The 19328-nt window shown below is 39.2% G+C and overlaps 2 protein-coding genes across 6 annotated transcripts in view; one reads left to right on the top strand and one right to left on the bottom strand.

The window, feature by feature from the left end:
* The window catches only part of Acadsb (acyl-CoA dehydrogenase, short/branched chain), a 35644-nt gene extending 35495 nt beyond the window's left edge, over positions 1-149 (bottom strand). Inside the window, exon 1 of the mRNA XM_005401957.1 lies at positions 25-149. Within this exon, the coding sequence (XP_005402014.1) occupies positions 25-66 (42 nt within the window). The 5' untranslated portion in view covers positions 67-149. The remainder of the gene's footprint in view (positions 1-24) is intronic.
* A 106-nt stretch (positions 150-255) lies between these two features.
* Ikzf5 (IKAROS family zinc finger 5 (Pegasus)) lies at positions 256-17670 on the top strand. 5 transcript variants are annotated; one of them, XM_013503085.1, is made up of 6 exons: positions 256-399; positions 1864-2012; positions 7801-7970; positions 9067-9233; positions 11285-11467; positions 15360-17670. In XM_013503085.1, exons 4-6 carry the CDS (start codon positions 9101-9103, stop codon positions 16301-16303), a joined length of 1260 nt encoding a protein of 419 aa, XP_013358539.1. In that variant the 5' UTR covers positions 256-399; positions 1864-2012; positions 7801-7970; positions 9067-9100; the 3' UTR covers positions 16304-17670. The 5 variants fall into 5 exon arrangements, with proteins under 5 accessions (XP_013358539.1, XP_005402010.1, XP_005402011.1 ...); XM_005401953.2 differs by lacking the exon at positions 7801-7970; XM_005401954.2 differs by lacking the exon at positions 7801-7970 and having other exon boundaries at positions 256-470.
* The last annotated feature ends 1658 nt before the right edge of the window (positions 17671-19328 follow it).

The following is a 19328-nucleotide window of genomic DNA, read 5'->3' as shown; positions in this document are numbered from 1 at the left end:
GGCGCTCGCCAAGCACGCACTCACCAGCCCGCTGCTGCGCAGCGAACGAACCGCTAGTCCTCCCATTCTTGCCTGGAGCCAGGGTTCTCCGCTGGCAGCCCACGAACTTCAAGGCTGGCTTAGCCGGCTCCGCCCCCTCGCACCCGCCCCTCACATACCTCTCGAGACCCCGCCCCCTCGTGCCTACGGAACCGCAAGAGAGACAAGTAACCTCCACCGCCGCTAGCGCCCTATGTCTGGCTCACGCGAGACTTGGGCAAGGCGGGGGGCGGGAAGAGAACCGGAGACACAACAAACATGGCGGTGGCGGCTGCAACGGTGACGAAGACGGCGGCAGCGACGGCGAGTGCAGCGGCGTTGAACAAGGCAGTGGGGGTTACTCGGTGCGGTTGTCAGGAGGTAAATAGAAGGCTGCCAGCTCGGACGGCGGTGCAGCGGTAGAGCTGGGTGGATAGAAGGAGCGGGGAAAGGTGAGAACTGGGTTTGCCGGGGCCGGCTGACTCCGCCCGAGCCTCGGACCCAGCGGAGGGTTGTGCACGACCGGGCAGTGGGCAGGGTCACAGTGTGAGACCTTCCGGGCTCAAGTGCGGAGGGCTTTGGTGCCTGTGGCCGCGGGAGCCCGGGAGAGCGGCGCTTGTGGGTCGGCGCCGACCGGCAGGAGCTCGAAGGCGCTCGGGTGGGGAGCCTGCTTGGGGCTCTGACAGGTGGCTGCGGGGTGCTCTGCGGTTTGCGTCTCCCTGGGGTCCCAGGAGCTGGGGGACAGCCCGGGCGCGGGTCCCCTAGGTGTTCCGAATCCTAGTGAGGCTGTCACTCGGAATCCTAGTGAAGATGTTCTCTAACGCTGGTCCTGCAGTCTGGGAGAAGGACTTTTAAAGCCTTCTTTTTATTTCATAATCTTGCCAGGATCTGCTTTTGCAGCATGTGCACTCTAACGTTGGAAATACGTGCGGTTTCGGGAGGACAGTTCAGTAAAGAACTATTCAAGCTCATTCCAGCTTTAAGTCTCTGATAAAGTGTAGCCAAGCACCTGGGAAGTGCTTCGTAACTGCAGCTCTGAAGTTAACTCATTACAGCTGCCAGTAACCACGTGGTCCATTCATTGACGCCCCCCCCCCCCAACAACTCCAGATCAAAACCCGAAAGTGGAGAGACGATCTGAAGGAGACATGAAAGCCTTTTAGATTGTGAGATCTCAGGAAATCGACATAACAGTAACAATAATTTAAAACAACTTTTTTAGCATCTAGACTAACAATTTTTAAGGTGTTTGTTTTACATCGTGCCTTCAAACCAGCGATTAATACAGTATACTCTTGGAAGAGTCTTAACTGTGAATTGAGGTGTTTGGTGTTCTTTTCCTAACCGTCTAGAGTGTCTTCAGAAAACCATCACTGTTCTGTACTGCAATAGAGATAAAGGTAGATGGGGATCAGATATGCCTTTGCTGGATGTGTAATTTAAAAAACGACAACAAATAACCCTTTCCTTACAACTGTGTCCTGAATGCAGGCTTAATTCGTTGATTTGTGCAACTAAGGCTGTTCAGCAGTAGTAAGCCTGCCCTTTCAGAAAAATGTACTGTGCCAAATGAAAGCATTATCTTAAATTTAGAAAGACACTTAAAACTGCCGGCAATAAAATCTTGAGAAATCTCCAGTGAAAAAAACAATAGTCTCACAGTGCATGTTATTCTCTGGTGCGCCTGTTGATTTTTGCTGAAATGAGGCTGTTGCTTTGTTCTTTGTCAGCTTGGTTTTTTTTCAGCTAGTGGAAATGGTAGGATCAGCACAAGTTAGTTTTATTAGTTTATTACACCTATAGATGCTAATAAGGTTTTGATTTGTGTTGTGCTTTTCTTTGCAGACTTCTGTATGGCTTTTGAATTTTAGTTGAAATTCCCTCCATGGCCTTTTGGAGTCCCTTGCTGTGTCTCCAGAGTAAATTTCTCTTACTCTACATTTCATCAATGTTGGAGTGGCAAGAAAAAGGTGGAACTGATTTGGGGTGAAAAGGTTAGATTGTATAACTTTGGGATTTCTTCCAATATGGCTTTATTTATGTTTTACTTTTACGTTACGCTTTTCTAATTTCTCAGCCTCATCCAATGTCCCTTTTTGCCTGCAGAAAGTTTTGACAGTTATGAAATCAGGAAATATGTTCCAATTGTTTTTTTGAAGGTCCATGTCACTGTAAACAAATTAAGCCTCATTCGTCAGGATTCCTTATTGGTGTGTGTTCTCTTGGAGAGTAAATCTTCCAGTGAGCATAATTATTAGGTTATCAAAGTAAGGAAAGTATTGAACTGTAATCACTTTCTGTGTATAAGCCTGCCTAACCTCCATGTTAAGTTACTGTATAAGTAAGTTGGTTGCTAAGTATTCTCCTTTACAGTTAGTAAGCCTTATATACTTGCCAGAAAATATTGGATGAAAGAAATGTGCCCTGCCATTCCCTAATAATATTGTTCTCAAAATTCTTCCATCGTTTTTTGGAGAGGTAGGTTAAAGAGCTCGTCTCTGGTTCCTTCTTGTGTTTCATACCAGTAGTTGTGATTGTCTTCTAATTCACATTTTGATATCTCTGTTTTAAATAATTAGCTCCTGGTAAGAGATTTTGTGTGTGTATGTATGTGTATGCATATGTGTGCATATATAGACATAAATATGTATTTATATACTCTATATGCATGTATTGATTGACCTATTTATGAAACTAAAAAAGATCAGAGGTCTTCATTTAAGTGACTAAAGAACGTTGGAGAATAGCTTAAATTACCTGCTTGAAGGTAAAGAGGTTTTCATGTTCTTTTGGGATGTCAAAACTTAATTCTTAAATATCTTTTCTCTGTTGGCTTGGGCAAAATGTTTTGTAAGTATTTATTATGAGTCCCAAATTTGTAAAAGCAGTCAGGTATGGCGGTGTATGCCTCTAACCCCAGCACTTGGGAGGCTGAGCCAGGAGACTCTCAGTGAGTTGGAGGCCAGCCTGCACTACATAGTGAGATCCTGCCTCAAAATTTTTTTTTCTTGTAAAAGCGTTTATTTTGGGCTTTGAATATATTGGCATAAAAATAATTTAGGTATACTGTAGCCAGTTTCTATATAAGTGGGATATATATGTACTTGAGGAAATTCTACACTAGACTCAGCTTAATTTTCTTTAATTTTTGTGGTGCTGGGATCACATGCAGGGCTTCACATCTGCTAGGCAGGTGCTCTGCATCTGAGCTATTTAGCTTAACTTTAATCAGAGTAATCACAGGAAGAGCTTGGGAATTTTTGTATATCTTAAGAAATGATAACGGTAAGGTTTGGGAATAATTCTTTTCTTTGGTTGATATAATTAGATACCATTTTAGTTCAGGGTATTGTAACTGCCATAGACTGGAGGGTTTAAATAAACATTTATTTTTCACAGTTGTGGGGGTGGGGAGGCTAGAAAATTTAACCTCACCAGGCAGGTCCAGTGTCTAATGAGGCCCTATTTCCTGGTTAAATCCTGTATGGCAGCAGAGAGAAGGCTCCGTTTTCTTCTCCTAGGGGTCCTAATCCCATTCAGAGGGCTCTGCTCTCACAACCCTCCCAGTAGCCCCACCTCCTAATGCTACCATGTTAGAGATTTAGGATTTTCTTTCTCTTTCTCTTTCTCTTTCTCTTTCTCTTTCTCTTTCTCTTTCTCTTTCTCTTTCTCTTTCTCTTTCTCTCACTCTTTCTCTCTCTCTCTTTCTCTCTCTTTTTCTCTCTCTTTCTTTCTCTTTCTCTTCTTGTTTTTTTTTTTAGACCAGTCTCCCTACATAGTTCAGACTAGCCTTGAACTCTAGGTAGCCTCAAACTCCTGAGTGCTAGGATTACAGGGATGTGCTACCATGTCTGGCATGGGTTAGGATTTGTTATGGTTTGTGTTTGGGTGTTTCCCCCAAAGCCTCATGCAGTCCTGGGGCAGGCTTTTAGACTTCGATTGATTTTGGGTGTGAGAGCTACACCCGCCCTGGGGTGGATAGTTTGCATATATAAGGGAGAGGAAGAGGCCACCATTCCTCCCTTGTGTGTTTTTGGCTTTTGCTGTGTTCTGCCGCCATTAGCTGTAGCCCTCTGCCATGTGCCGCTCTGCCTTGTAACCTGCCAAGTATGGACTGAAACCTCCACAAACTGTAAACAAAATAAACCTTTCTTTCCTTAATTTTGGGCGTAAAGTATTTTGTCCCAGCAATGAGAGAAAAGTAACCAAGACAGGATTTCAGCACATGAATTTTAGGGGATACAAATGGTCTGTAGCAATATCGGTTAATAGGGAGAGTAGATCTGGTCTGCAATATACTACCACCTAAATCTGTAATTATTATTGGATAATATTTAAATACGTTTCTTTTTCTGATTACATGATTTTGCACATTGAAATTTCGTGTAATTTTTTGGATAAGAAGCTCAAAGGTTTTGAGTTAGAAAGATACCATTGAAAAAAATTTTAAGTTTGCTGATTTCATGAAGTATATACAGTTGGCCCTCAGTATGCATGGGGGATTGATTCCAGGACCCCTTGTGTATATCAGAATCTAAGGGTGCCCAAGTCCCTTGTATAAAGTGGAGTGGTATTTGCATATAACCTACACATCTTTCCATGTGGTCTGGGGTTTTGGTTTTTTGTCTGTTTTTTTTAAACAAGGTCTTTCTATATTGCCCAGGCTGGTGTCAAATTCCTCAGCTCAAGCAATCCTTCTGCCTCAGCTTCGGTAGTACCTGAACTGCAAGCAGGTGCCACCACAGTTTATTCTCCTATATTCTTTACCTCATCTCTAGATTATTTGTACTTAATACAGTGTAAATAGTTGTTATACTGTGTTTAGGGAATAGCGACAAGAAAAAGGTCTATACATATTCAGTCCTGATGTAATTTTTTTCAGATGTTTCCCATCTGCACTTGCTTGAGTCCTTAAATGTAGCATTTATATCATGTTTGCAAAGACTTCCAAGTTTATTAGTGCATTAGCAGTGTCTCCCACTATTAGTTAATTTGTGGAATTCTTACATTAAACTTTCAGTTCTGAGAGTGACCATTATTAAGGCTAGGAAGAGGGTTTCGACAGAAAAGACTGCATTTTCTTTTTATAACCATATGTCTTCTGTAGTTTCAGAAATACTGTTTTTCCATGTATTATGCTTAAAAATATTGACTTGCACTGGAGAAAGCTGGGTTTGAGTCAAACTCTCCACTTAAATTTATGCACCTTTCATGTGTGTGGGCCCATTGCCCTGCCTAGATCTGCAAGCACTTCTCAGGTCTCTTACCCATGTGTGTGCCATAGGTAATACAGTCTGTATAAGGTTATAAACTATATTTGTATGTTTAAATTTTAATTTATGAAGAACTTTCATGTTTACACTATTGGCATCCTTTTAAAAAAGTTTGTAGTCCGTCATGCATAATTGAAAAGCAGCATACAATTTATGGCAGAGAACACAGTGAAATTTATAATGTGACAATGTGATAATAGCCAAGATTGTCAAAATATGTCAGCCATCTTCTGTAATTGGGCTCATTTATGTTCTTAAAGCTGAGATGCATGTATAAAAATATCATTTTCTTCTGCTCGCTTACTGGCAGTCTTAGGTATTTTTACTGCTTTGTCACATGTTGTACTGTAATGGTATTATGCTTTCTAGTCAAGAATTTTATGGTTTCTCTTGCTTATTGAAGCCTAACAAAGTAAATTCATTTTTGGGAACATGTATCAGTTTTCATAGTAGGCACTGTGATGATAAATCACAATGTGAGTACTAGGGCTTTGTTATGTGTGTTGCACTGGGGATTGAACACAGGGCCTTCACACTGAGCTATAGTCCCAACTGGTATGATTTTTTGTGAGTTTTTTTGTTTTGTTTTGTTTTGTTTCTGTTTTTTTTTTTTTTTTGGTATTTTGAGATGAAGTCCTGTTAAATTGCCCAGGGGTCAAGCTTACAGTCCTCTTGCCTCAGCCTTCCAGAGGACTGGGATTACAAGTTTGTACTGCCATATCCAACTGGAATTTTGTTGTTAATTATACCTTTATAGTTAGAACACAGACAATCTGATAGGGCCTTACAATTCTTAAATTCTCATCTTTTTCATTGGGGCTGAGTAGGTCATGTTTTCTAACCAAAGGGCAAAAATTGAAGGACAGATAATCAGCAGACTCAACTACAGTCACAAAACAAAAGTAATGTAATAGCAGAATCAGTTCAGGTATACAGAGTAGATAGGAAAAATCTGAAATGTACTTGTTCAAAAGCCAACAATAATCCATAAAATTGAGAAAGCTGAGCCAGACTAAAGTAAATGATTTAAAGAGGTGACCTAAAAGTAAAATAAAAGATGAATTTGAGAAATTGCAGCTGGAGTTAGGAAATTACAAATTGGGATATATGAATTAATGAGACTAAGATGATTCCTGTTTATTTCATTGAATTAAAGAGCAGATGAGTGTTTAGTATATTCTTCAAGCTGATGAACTGATACAATATAGGTAAAAAACACCCGTTGAGATAGTGAGAAATTTTTAATCGAAGGTATAATTTTTTGCTGCAACAGTTATTATAAAGCTAGGATTGTCTGATAGTTTACCATATACCTATATGTTGTGAGACTGTGTATACTAAAGTATAAAGCCTAAAATAACCTTGCAAGTTATTACTATTTTTTATTAGTACATGTTTGCAGTACATAATAATTACATTTATCCTGGGGAATTGGTACATGTACATATCTCTCTTTTTTTTTTTTTTTTTCATCCTCTACCCTTCCCTCCCTGCACCTTCCAACTTTTGGTCCCCTTCCCATTTGTGAAGCTCGATTTCCACATTTTCCCTTTAATTTTTTTTTCCCATCTGCTTTCCTACTTTCCTTCCCCACTCCATCTCTTGTTCCTCCTCCCATATGAACAAGATCTCCCTACTTATTATTATCTTTTATTTTGCTCTTTGTTTATATTTTGGATTTCTCATACAAGAGAAACCATGCTGTATTTAAGCTTGTGTGTCTGAGTTATTTCATTTAGTATTATGGTCTCAAGGCATATCTGTTTACCCACAAATGCCTCAAGTTCTTTGTGGCAAAGTAGTACTCCATTGTGTATAAATACCATATTTTCTTTACCCATTCATCTATTGATGAGAATGTAAGCTGTTTCCATGATTTAGTAATTATAACTTGTGCTGCTATAAACATGGGTATGTGTGTATCACTATAATATGATGTCTTTAACTCTTTTGGGAAAATTCTCAGAAGGTGAATAGCTAGGTCAAATGGAATTCCTATTTTTTGATTTTTTTTTTCAGAATCTCCATATTGATTTCCATAATGGTGGTACTGCTTTACATACAAGTTATTACTATTGTCCCAGTTTTTAAAATAGGAAGCTAAGGCTGAGTCTCTTTTTGTTCAGATACTAAATCTAGTGAGTTTGACCTAACACCAGAACACTCCATTCATCTACAGGATAGACTTTCAGTAATCTCGACTCTAGAGAGAACAGTGAAACAAGATAGTGCTACTACTACTAAGAATAATAATAATAAAAACGCTCTAGGAAACTTCTGAGGAGAGAGAAAAGAACTGTTCCCAAATGTTGCATTAAGTAAGAATTCAGTCACCTGCAGATTCTTACTTGGCTAAATGTGTTTAGAATAAAGAACAGATTAGATGTAAGGAAAGAGGAAGATAAATGTGAAAATAAAATATTAGTTTGGTGCTAGTAAACGTAAAGGAAAATAAGAAGCATCTTTCATTGGTTCTTTTTTTTTTTTTTTTTTTTTTTTGCGGTACCAGGGATTGAACTCAGGACCTTGCACTTGCCAGGCAGAAGCTTATGCCACTGAGCTATATCCCCAGCCCCCTTTCATTGGTTCTTAAAGATATCATGGGTGTTCTCATAAAAGCATAATGATCTAGAATACTGGCATAGTCAAGGATTGGTTTATTTCCAGATGATTTCTTAGGTAAGTCAAAGTGCAGAATTTTAATTCTTAAAAGATTGGTCCAGTTTTTTGTAAATTGGGAAATGTGCTTTGGTGAAAGCCCTTCTTGCCTTAACCCCACAATTCTCCCACTTAAAATGTAGGCTAAACAGGACAAAGATAGTCTACACAGGCCATGAAAACAAAAACAGGATAAACAGGCCAGTGGAACAGAGTAGAGAATCTAGAAATACAGTTACATAAACGTACCACCTGATTTAGAAAGGTGATAGTGGAGCATAGTGGAGACTTTAATTGCACATTGCTAGAACAATTGGATATCTTCTTGGAAACAAGTATGTTTTGACAGTTCCCTCACACCATACACAAAACTAAATTATGGACAAAAATATGAAAAGTAAAAAAAATGCAACTTTTAGGAACTGTAGGAGGACATTTTCAAGTAAAATATAGGTAAGGATTTCTTCAGTGGACACAACCCTAAACGTAAAGGGGAAAAATGGGCAAATTGGACTACATTAAAATTTATATTTGTTAAAAGCTACCGTTATGTTGAAACCAGAGTGGAAGAAAGTACTTGAAATGCACATATCTAATAAAGGACTAATATCCAGAATATTACAAAGAATTCTCACAGCCAGAGTATGATGGCACATCCCTGTAAGTAATCCCAGTTAGTTGGGAGGCTGAGGCAAGAGGATCACAAGTTAAAGGTCAGCATGGCAATTTAGCCTAGTGGTGGTGAACCTATTGCACGTGTACCACAGCGGGCTGTTGGTGTCATTGAAAGCGCTAAAGGTTTGCCATCACTGTAGTATCGCCCATTGTGTGAACGTGCTACAACTAATTTATCTATTTTACTGAGATTTATTTTAATAGTTTCCAGTATTTGCCTATTGTACTTTCTTTCCATCTTTTATGACTCTGAATCCCAGTTTGATGATTATGTGTATTTGTTTTTCTTCATGTTGTGTGTCTGTACTTCAAGAATATTATCTGATATTTACAGGCACTGTGTTTTCTGTTACTTGTACAGTATCTTGCACAAAATGGTTTGTATCACTGTTGCTTTATTGTGTATTGGGTATGAAAAATTATTTCAAATTTTTTTCCCTAGGTATAACAGATTTTAAACTTAAAAAAAGGCAAAGATGGGTGAAAAGAAACCAGAACCTTTGGACTTTGTGAAAGATTTTCAGGAATACCTGACTCAGCAGACCCATCATGTGAACATGATTTCTGGATCAGTTAGTGGGGACAAAGAAGCAGAGGCTCTTCAGGGAGGTAGGCTCATCTTAGTATTCTTAAATAGTTCACTTTTGTAAATTCATTAATGTTCGTCTGTAGTTATCTCTGCTAGGAAGACCACTACTAACTAATGTGGACCATTCCGTCTTTTACTAGAAAGATACAGTACAAGGCAGGTTTTTTTTTTTTTCTTTTAAACATGCTGTAGTTTTGCTAATAGAGAAAGACTTAATATAGTTTATAGATGCATTATGGTCTTGTTAGAAGGTCGGGCCTTCTAAATCCCCTGCCAGTCCTCCAGGGTCTGTTAGCTAACAATAATAGCCTTGAGGAACTCAGATGAGATCAGGAAATACAGGTCTTTCTGTTTTTCTCCTGAGAAACTAGATTAGAAAAAGCAGAGAGGAGCTGAGCCTGCTAGAGTTAAAAGTTCTCTGGTTTGCAGACCACACAGACTAGAATGTATTCCTAAACCTAGCTCAGGGTCAACAGACTATGTCCTGTGTATTTCATCTGGACTGCTGTTTTCATGTACCTTACAAGCTAAGAATGTTTTTTACATTTAAAAATGGTTGGAAAAAACTCAAGAATAATGTCATAACACATGAAAATTATGTGAAATTCAGACACCATCCATGAATAAAACTTTATTGGAACACTTACATGCTCACTTGTTTACACATTTCCTATATGTTGTTTTTATGGCACAATAGCAGAGTTGAGTAGTTATAATGAAGGCAAACCCCACAAAGCTTGAAATGTTTACTATCCTATCTCTATAGAAGTTTGCAGATCTCTGGCCTACATGGTCTCAGGTGACAGCAGAGCTCAGGCATCACCTGGCAACCTGTTAGAAATGGGAAACACCAGACCTCACCCCAATTCAGTGAATTCCCAAGTGATTTATGCACAAACCAAAATGTGAGAGTCACTGGCTGGTAAAGCAGCAGGAGAAAGGGGTCTTGTTCCTCCAGTGTAGTGGCCCTGTTTGATATAGGACTTGCCCCAATCAGCAGATCATTTCTCCCAGTGAGGGTGGAGTGGAGATTGAATTCTTCATGCCAGTATCTGCTACATCAAGGGATGGAGAAGTCCTTTTCCCACGAAGCTGCAGGAAGCTTTCCCTCCTAATGCTAGGGATACCTGGAACCAGAGGCTGTAGTCCATGACATTTGTTGGTTTCCTGATTGAATACCTGACCCTTCAGTTTCCTTAAACAACGTAGTCTGATTAGAATTAAAGGAAACACCCAAACATCCTTTATCTCTGAAATTCTTACCGTCCTAACATTCAGAGGAATCAGATACAATATTTTCTTTTATGTGCTTAATTAGAACTTTAGGATCTTGAATGTAGCTCACAATCTAGAACATACATAAACTGAGTGGAACTAATTGTTTTAGACTAAAATAATCTGACTTTTAGAGGCTATTATGACTGTTAATCACAGTTGTAATTGCATCTTACACACCTGCATATAATTGTGCCATCACTCTCAAATGGCTCTTTTTAGCCCCTTTCTTCAAAGGCATATTGAGAAAAAGAAAAGCATTTTGAGGACTGGTTGAATTTATGTGTAAATAATGAGATCCCCCTATAGAAGGTTCTCAAAATATAATCTTGCTTTTATACAGAATTAACCTCAGTTCATCTCTAGTGTGAGAAACTGAAAGTATAAGCAAGGACCAAAATGTGTAATAGATATTGTGAAATAGGAAGAAAATGTTCAGATGGGAAGGGAAACTAAGGAGCAGGGAGAGGAAAAGGGAAAAAAAATAATGAAGAAAGGAGGGAAAAATGAAAACAGAGTTTCTGTAAATGACGGGAAGCGGGGAGAGGAGGGGAAAAAGTTATGTCATGCACATATACAAATTCTCTGTAATGAATGTGATTAATGTATACTTAAAATGTACCAATATATTTAATTTTTAAGAAGAGAAAAAATAACCTCAGTTCAGAAAGCCTGTTATTTTATGAATTTAACTTATAGGAAGTGAATTTATGAAAGATTTTCAGCCAATTAAGATTAAATGCTAAGTAGACTTGATTCTGAGATACATAATTTTTTTGCTATACTTTGTTTATAGCTGGAACAGATGGCGATCAAAATGGACTTGATCATCCATCTGTTGAAGTTTCTCTGGATGAAAACTCAGGAATGTTAGTAGACGGGTTTGAAAGGACTTTTGATGGGAAGCTCAAGTGTCGGTACTGCAACTATGCCAGCAAAGGAACAGCACGGCTTATCGAACACATTAGAATCCATACAGGTAATGGAGAAACAACTAGAAAAACCATTTCTCTTCCTGTGTTTTTTTATTTTTGAGATAGGATCTCATTTTGTCATCCAAATTGGCCTCAAATTCATGATCCTCCTGCCTCAACCTCCCCAATGCTGGGATTACATGTATGCACTAGCACCCACTGCTGTAGAAGGGTCAAGGAGTGCAGTTCATTTGGTCAGTCTTACGAACAGTTCTGATTATTCACAAATGAAGGTTTATAAGGTTTAAATCAATGGTACAGTTACCTCATTCCTTAGAAAGCAGTAGCTTTTTGGCATACAAATAGTGGTAAATAAGGCTATTTGCAGAGCTCCTCCTTCCCTAGCCATTTCACTGCTTGAGCCATATAATTTCTTCATATCTTATTTGCCTATCAGGTGAGGGAGGTCCATGCTAAGAGCACTATGGAGTGATAGACAATGCCTGTCTTTATCTTCACCTAGCACATTTCAGTTCTAGAGAAGGAGAAAAGTTTTATACAGTTGCAGGCTGCTGCTAAGCCCATGTGTCACAAATCCTTTTCTGAGAAACTTTCTTAACTGCACCCTGCCCCTGACCTGGATTAGGCATGTGTCTTGGTTACTTTTCTCTGGTTGCTGAGACAAAATAACCCAACGCCCAAAATTAAGGAAGGGAAGGTTTATTTAGCTTAGTTTGTGGAGGTTACAGGCCATACTTGGCTGGCTCCGAGGCAGAAGATAACAAAACAAAAAGAGCAAAGGGGGAATGGCAGCCGAACAGCAAACAGCCAGAGCAAAAGGGAGGAATGGCCGCAAGCAGCCCCTTTCCCTCCCTTACATTGTAAACAGGTTACCCCCACAGTAGGGGGCATGTAGCTCTCACATAATCTCCATGCCCTCCTGTTCCACAGGCTCAGGATGTATACAAAGTAAGCAGCCTGGCTTCCAGTTGAGTCACTTAGCCAAACCTCTAGACTCCCCAAGTTGACACAATGTATCAACCGTAACCCCTTGTCAACTTGGCAACCAGACACATTTCTTTAAACAAGTTTCCAGATACAAAGACATTGTATTACATTAGAACCATAACATTTCACCCCCTAAAGACTCATGCACATCCCTTAAAAGGCATTTAGTCTGTCTGCAAGAGTTGCCAGAGGCCTGTTTCAGCACTGCTGAAGAGTCCAAGTCCCAAGCCTCCTCCGAGATGTAAGGCAAACTCTTAGCTGTGAGGCCCTGTACAAATGAAAAGTTAAACACTTTCAACATTCAAAGGCACAAAATAATACCATTCTAAAAGGTACAAACGGGGATACAGAGCATTGGGACCAAAGCAGGTCCAAAATCCAGCAGGGCTAATGTTATGTCCTATAGTTCATGTCCAGCATCTGAAGCAATCTGGCACCTTGTGAGCCTCAAAGGGCTTGCATGAGTCCACCCCTGTGGCACTTCTGCTGGTTACAGCTTCCATGGCTTCTCTCTTAGGCCTGCTTTGCCTCTTCCTTGCAGCTTTCCTTAGATGATCCACGGTCCTGGCTTTTCTAAACTTCTGAGGTCTCCAGTGCACATTTCGATTCACACTCACAGCCTCACACACTGCCCTCTCAGGGGCACACTACTGGGCCTTCCAGACCTTCTGAAATCTGGGTGGAAGCCTCTTTAACCTCAGAACCCTTGCATTCGCCATGCACCCAAAGCCAGAGCCACGGGGATGATGCCAAGGTCTGCTGCCACCTGGAGCAGTAGCCAAGCTTTCCTCTCTGTTGGCCACAGGGATTGAGTGCCTGGATTGCTGGGCACTCTGAATCCAATTCTGAGGAACAGATCCTCTATGCTGCCGCCATTCTGGAACCTGGTGCAGCCGCAGCCGCCATTCTGGAACATGGCACTCAGCAGCTTTCTTCTCAAGGCAAGGTCTTTCATGTTTGCAGTTTGAGGCTGCAAAGGGTGGAGACTTGCTGCTTCTTGTGATGCCCTCAGGCCATCTTTTTTATTTTCTTGTTCCTTCTCAGCAATGGAGATTCCTCAGCTCCACCTTTGCGGTCCACAGCTTTACTGGAGCTTCCTTTCTGGCCAAACTCACAACATTTTAAATCATTCTGCTGGGCTCTTTGTTCATGATTTTCAATATAAATCTGGCTAAAAGCCCCCAGCAATAGCCATGCCACTTCCCCAACGCTTTACTGCCTTGAAATTCCTTTTGCCAGATTAATCAGTCCACCACCGCCACCCTTAATCTCAGTCTCAGGCAAAGTCTCTGGACACGAGCAAAATGCAGACAAACTTTCTGCCAAGCCATAACACACACGGTCTGGAGTCCAACCACCAATGGAGTCCTTCTTCCCAACAGAAACCTCCCGAACCCAGTCTTCACCAGCAGGATTTCTGTCAGCTTTCTGATCTTCTGAGCTCTGACCAGAATCTCCCAAACAGAACAGCCAAAGGCATTCAAGCTCTACTCTTTAAGGCGACATCTCCGAACCTTTCCAAACTCTTCTCACAAGCCATTTCCAAAGGCTCTTGAACCACATGGTCAGGTATAGTCATAGCAACAGCTCCACTCTTCTGGTACCAAATTCTGTCTTGGTTACTTTTCTCTCGTTGCTGAGACAAAATATCCAATGGCCAAAATTAAGGAAGGGAAGGTTTATTTAGCTTACAGTTTGTGGAGGTTACAGGCCATACTTGGCTGGCTCCGAGGCAGAAGATAACAAAACAAAAAGAGCAAAGGGGGAATGGCAGCCAAACAGCAAACAGCCAGAGCAAAAGGGAGGAATGGCCGCAAGCAGCCCCTTTCCCTCCCTTACATTGTAAACAGGTTACCCCCACAGTAGGGGGCATGTAGCATAATCACATAATCTCCATGCCCTCTTCCACAGGCTCAGGATGTATACAAAGTAAGCAGCCTGGCTTCCTGCTGAGTCACTTGGCCAAACCTCTAGACTCCCCAAGTTGACACAGTGTATCAACCATAACAGCATGGTGTCTTCCCTGTGTGCTCCCTGGCATCTTGTGCTCATTCATCATGTTACCACAGTGGTCTGATAACCACTTGAGGACAAGGATCATGATGAGGCCATCTTTGTACCCTCAGAGCCTAGCAGACCATCTGGCAAAAAGAAGGTGCTCAGGACTTGGTAGATGAATGACTCTACACATCATATTCTAAATACGTGTATGTTTTAGAAATCGTCAGCTAACAGCATTAACTAAAATTGTACCTTCTGGCAACTGAAGAGTAAGAAGGTGGAGGAAAAGTGAAATTTTGATGGGTTAATTTGCATAAGTCATATAGGGACTGGGATACTCACTTTGGGTCTGTGCTTTTTTCTTTTGGAGACAGGGTCTCACTATGCAATTCAGTCTGGCCCTGAGCTCACTTTGTAGCCCAGGCTGGTCTGAAACTCACAACAGTACTCCTCCCTCAGCCTCTTGAGTGCTGGGAATATAGGCGTGTGCCACCACGGCTGGCTGTGCTATTTCACATAAGGACCTTTTTTCAAAATTTTGTTTTGTTTTCCCTTGAAGAAAGAGTGTACATATGTGTGTTTATGAATAAATAAGTGTTTAAGTATAGATGAATGTATGAACATATAATAACTCTGAGGCATACTGTTGATAGAATCATTATTTTGTAGAAATACTGTAATGTGTTATTTCTCCTTTCCAAAAATGTGAGTTGAAGCCATAACAATTTTCATACTACATTGACTAGTAGAATCTAAATGTATATCTCACATTGTTGCTGAAGAGTTTTTAGGTTTTATTTTACAGACTTAAGTAATCTTTTATGCAAGTGTGAATTTCTGAAAAGCATTTTATTTTTATCAATTCCCAAATGCAGTGAATGGACAAACATGAAACTACATAAATGAGCTACTTTTACAGTTTCTCCCATATTTTCCTACTTTAAATAGGTGAAAAACCTCATAGATGTCACCTGTGTCCATTTGCATCTGCTTATGAACGTCATCTGGAAGCTCATATGCGTTCCCATACTGGAGAAAAACCATACAAATGTGAATTATGTTCCTTCCGCTGCAGCGATCGAAGTAATTTGTCCCACCATCGAAGACGCAAGCATAAAATGGTGCCAATTAAAGGTACTAGGTCTTCCTTGAGCAGCAAGAAAATGTGGGGGGTTTTACAGAAGAAAACAAGCAATCTGGGGTATAGCAGAAGAGCACTAATCAATTTAAGTCCACCTTCCATGGTGGTTCAGAAACCAGACTACCTTAATGATTTTACCCATGAAATCCCAAGTATCCAGACGGACTCCTATGAAAGTATGACGAAAACTACGCCAGCTGGTGGCCTACCAAGGGACCCCCAAGAACTCATGGTTGACAACCCTTTAAATCAGCTCTCCACTCTCGCAGGACAGTTGTCCAGTTTGCCACCTGAAAACCAAAACCCTGCATCCCCTGATGTAGTCCCCTGCCCTGATGAAAAGCCTTTCATGATTCAGCAGCCTTCTGCCCAAGCAGTGGTTTCTGCTGTGTCAGCAAGTATTCCTCAGAGCTCCTCTCCCACAAGCCCTGAGCCTCGGCCATCCCATAGTCAGAGGAACTACAGTCCAGTGGCAGGTCCAAGCAGTGAACCAAGTGCCCACACCAGTACTCCCAGCATAGGAAACAGCCAGCCAAGCACTCCAGCCCCAACTCTGCCGATCCAGGACCCTCAGCTTCTGCACCACTGCCAGCACTGTGACATGTACTTTGCAGACAATATCCTTTACACTATTCATATGGGATGTCATGGGTATGAAAATCCTTTTCAGTGTAATATATGTGGATGCAAATGTAAAAACAAGTACGATTTTGCCTGTCATTTTGCAAGAGGGCAACATAACCAACACTGAAAACAATCAGATTATGTTTTACTTGGTTTGGCTTTTTGGGGGTTTGTGGTTTGGTTTTTGTTTTTGATCATCCCTCATAAGGTATGTACTAATTTAAAGTTTATATATACTATATTTATAAAATTTAAATTTGACAGTGGGAAAAATTTTTTCTTCCCTTTATTTTCCATAAAAGTCTGGCCACAATCTCTTATGTATTAGAATAGACACATTTATATGTATTTTTTCCTTTCATTTAGATACTTAAGTATACAAATACAGTCAATCTTAATAGGTATTCATTTAAATTTCCCGCATACATGGACAAGGTTTATCCATACTCTTGATATTTTCAATAGATACGTTACTGATAGATTCTGATTCTGCCATATTTTACAATGGCAGAATAAATCTGTTACAGCTTACTTCAGTGTTGGTAGAGAAATTGCCTTTAAGTTGCTCCTAATTGAAATACTAGTTTGTACACCTTAAGTTGAGTCAGTACTTTCCTTTCAGCTGATAACAGTAAAGTTATTTCAAGTTAGTTAATCTTGAATTTTTCTATAAAGGGAAATGTGAAACAATACTTTTAAAATTAAAGTTATGAAAATACATGAAAGTTCTGAAAAGAAACTCAAGATTCTAAATTGAAATTGAGTTTAATATCTAAAATACCTGCTTACTCAATGTCTAAACACTTGTCAGTTTTCCATTGAATTTATTTCATTTCTTTTTAAAAATCATAGTTAAAAGATAGTAGAGTGCTAGATGCCTTTTTTCATTTTAAACTTTCCAACTAAATTCATTTTGATGTTATTAGTGTCAGGTGAGGTTGGTAACTATAGTGAGAAACTGTTACGCTCCCTATTCTTTTGATGACCAAAGAGGTACTATGGAAGTTATCTGTCTTTATTATTAAGATTCAGTTTTTCAAAAAAATCTCCATTTCCCTTTTGTTGCCTTCTAAGCGTTTATTGCCCCTAATTTCTAAGAAAATATGGGTATAGAAATACGTGGGGAAATGTGATAGTAATACAGTAATATGTGTCCAGAACACATCCTGGTCTCCTCTTCAGAGTTGGCCATTTAAAATATTTTCTGTGAATTCAAATTGTAATTCTTACTTGCAGTTCTCCCAGTTTCCATGTGCAGTGACAATACTTACTATATGGAAACTGTGACTGAATCATCATCACTTTAGTAGGGAAGAATTAAAAAGTATGAAAATGAATATAAAATGCTTTTAAACATGTCATTTGTTTATAAAAGGCTTGCTAAACCTAGAGTGATTCATTTTGAATAGGACGCTATTGTTTTTATATTATGTAATAAACTAGCTTACTCTGAAGAGAGTTTGGTTAAACAATAAAATATTGTTACTAACTTGGTTTCTGTGTACTTTGCAAAACTTTTTTTATTTGATTCATATTTTGAAAATACTCATAATTGGCTTCTTAAAATACTGTAACCAAAATATTTTAACCAAAAAGGACCTGTACTATAGCAAATAAAAGGGAAATGTTAATGGCATCTGCCCACAAAAACACCAAGTGCCAAGTTAATGAGCCCTTTGCTCTCCCTATGCTAGAAAGCCATTAAAAATGAGTGCTGGTGGTTGTTATAGCCACTGTCAGCTCATCTTAAGGACACTTTATCCAAACAGGAACTCTTTTCCTTATCAAATCTTGTGACACTAAAAGTTCTGTTTTTCCTCTGTTGCTTAAATCACTCACTGCTCAGATCAATTTTAGTGCAATTTGCAAATTCATAACTTGGTTCTAGTCCTTGTCTGTTTCCAGAAAGAAACTGTTGTCATTTGGAAGCTTTGTAATTATTTTTTTCCTTCAATTTTAGTATTCAAATAAAAGCAATATTCTAGAATGGAAAATGAAAAATTAAACAAAGAGAAAGAACTCTCCTTAAAACCAGTTTATTAACTGTATATTCTGGGCCAAATAGTGACGATTAAATTTTTCTAATAAAAATGGATGTTTTGAAGGTGCATTTTAAATTAAACATGGGAAAGACTTTTTGTTACAAACTAGAATGTAAAATTCTAATTTCCTATCACTTAAAGAGCACAGTTGGTTCCAAAGTTGTTAATGCTTAAAAGCTATAATTACTTCTAAATGCACTAAAAATTTTGAAACAAACCTTAGAAACTTCTGGTATTATACTTTTTAAAAGATCTAGGGTTTCATTTAAATTTCCTGAGTTAAATTCTGTATTTGGAAAGATGTTAGGGTCTTCCCTAAAATACTCAATGTGTTCCTCTGATCTTATTTTTAATCAAGTATTTTATAGAAATGAATTTGAAAAAGCTTAACATGCACTATTTACTTTGCCACTCGAGCCGGGCGTGGTGGTGCATGCCTGTAATCCCAGCACTCGGGAGGCTGAGGCAGGAGGATCATTTCGAGTTCGAGGCCAGCCTGGGCTACAAAGTGAGCCCAAGGCCAGCCTGAACTGCATAGCGAGACCCTGTCTCAAAAAGACAAAAAAAAACAAAAAACAAAATAGAGTACTTTGCCACTAATAGGCAATGTTCTGAAACAATGTATTTTTGTTCAGTGAACATAAGTTTAGATTTTTAAAGTTGGTAGATAATTTATCTCCACTAATATTTTTTTAAGAAACTGTGAAGAGATTAACAGGGGATAATTTTATTTCAGATATTTCTAATGTAGTTTGTAGCTGCAACTTCTAGAAATTCAAGTAAAGGCTAGACTTTTACTTTGAAAAAATTTACAGTGGTTATTTCCAGTGCTATTTCATTTTGGAAATAAATGTTTGCCATTCATATGCAGAATCATTTGACAAAGGGAATATTACTTCAAAGATAGAGATAAACCTCATCTTAAGTTCTATAAAAATATTTATCTAATGAATGTGTTGAAAACTTTTAAATTCCCTGCTAAAGATTTTTTCTTTAGTCTTAGAGGGTATATGCTTTCTAGAACTTTTTGTTAATATGTACTTTGATGTAAGAACATATTTTGTATGCAAAGCACAAATCTTACATTATGGTTGTAATGCATTATATTGT

This window comes from Chinchilla lanigera, unplaced genomic scaffold (genome assembly GCF_000276665.1).
Source record: "Chinchilla lanigera isolate Chin_1 unplaced genomic scaffold, ChiLan1.0 scaffold00076, whole genome shotgun sequence".
Classification (NCBI taxonomy): Eukaryota; Metazoa; Chordata; class Mammalia; order Rodentia; family Chinchillidae; genus Chinchilla; species Chinchilla lanigera.
Note: the sequence above shows the minus strand (reverse complement) of the source record. Positions and strands in the feature narration are given on the sequence as shown.

Bases quoted from the DNA above. Each gene is read 5' to 3' on its own strand.
- Ikzf5 (XM_005401955.2), top strand. From the start codon at position 9,101: ATGGGTGAAAAGAAACCAGAACCTTTGGACTTTGTGAAAGATTTTCAG. The intron at 9,234-11,284 runs GTAGGCTCATCT...CTTTGTTTATAG, and splicing joins AGCAGAGGCTCTTCAGGGAG to CTGGAACAGATGGCGATCAA. The intron at 11,468-15,359 runs GTAATGGAGAAA...TACTTTAAATAG, and splicing joins ACACATTAGAATCCATACAG to GTGAAAAACCTCATAGATGT.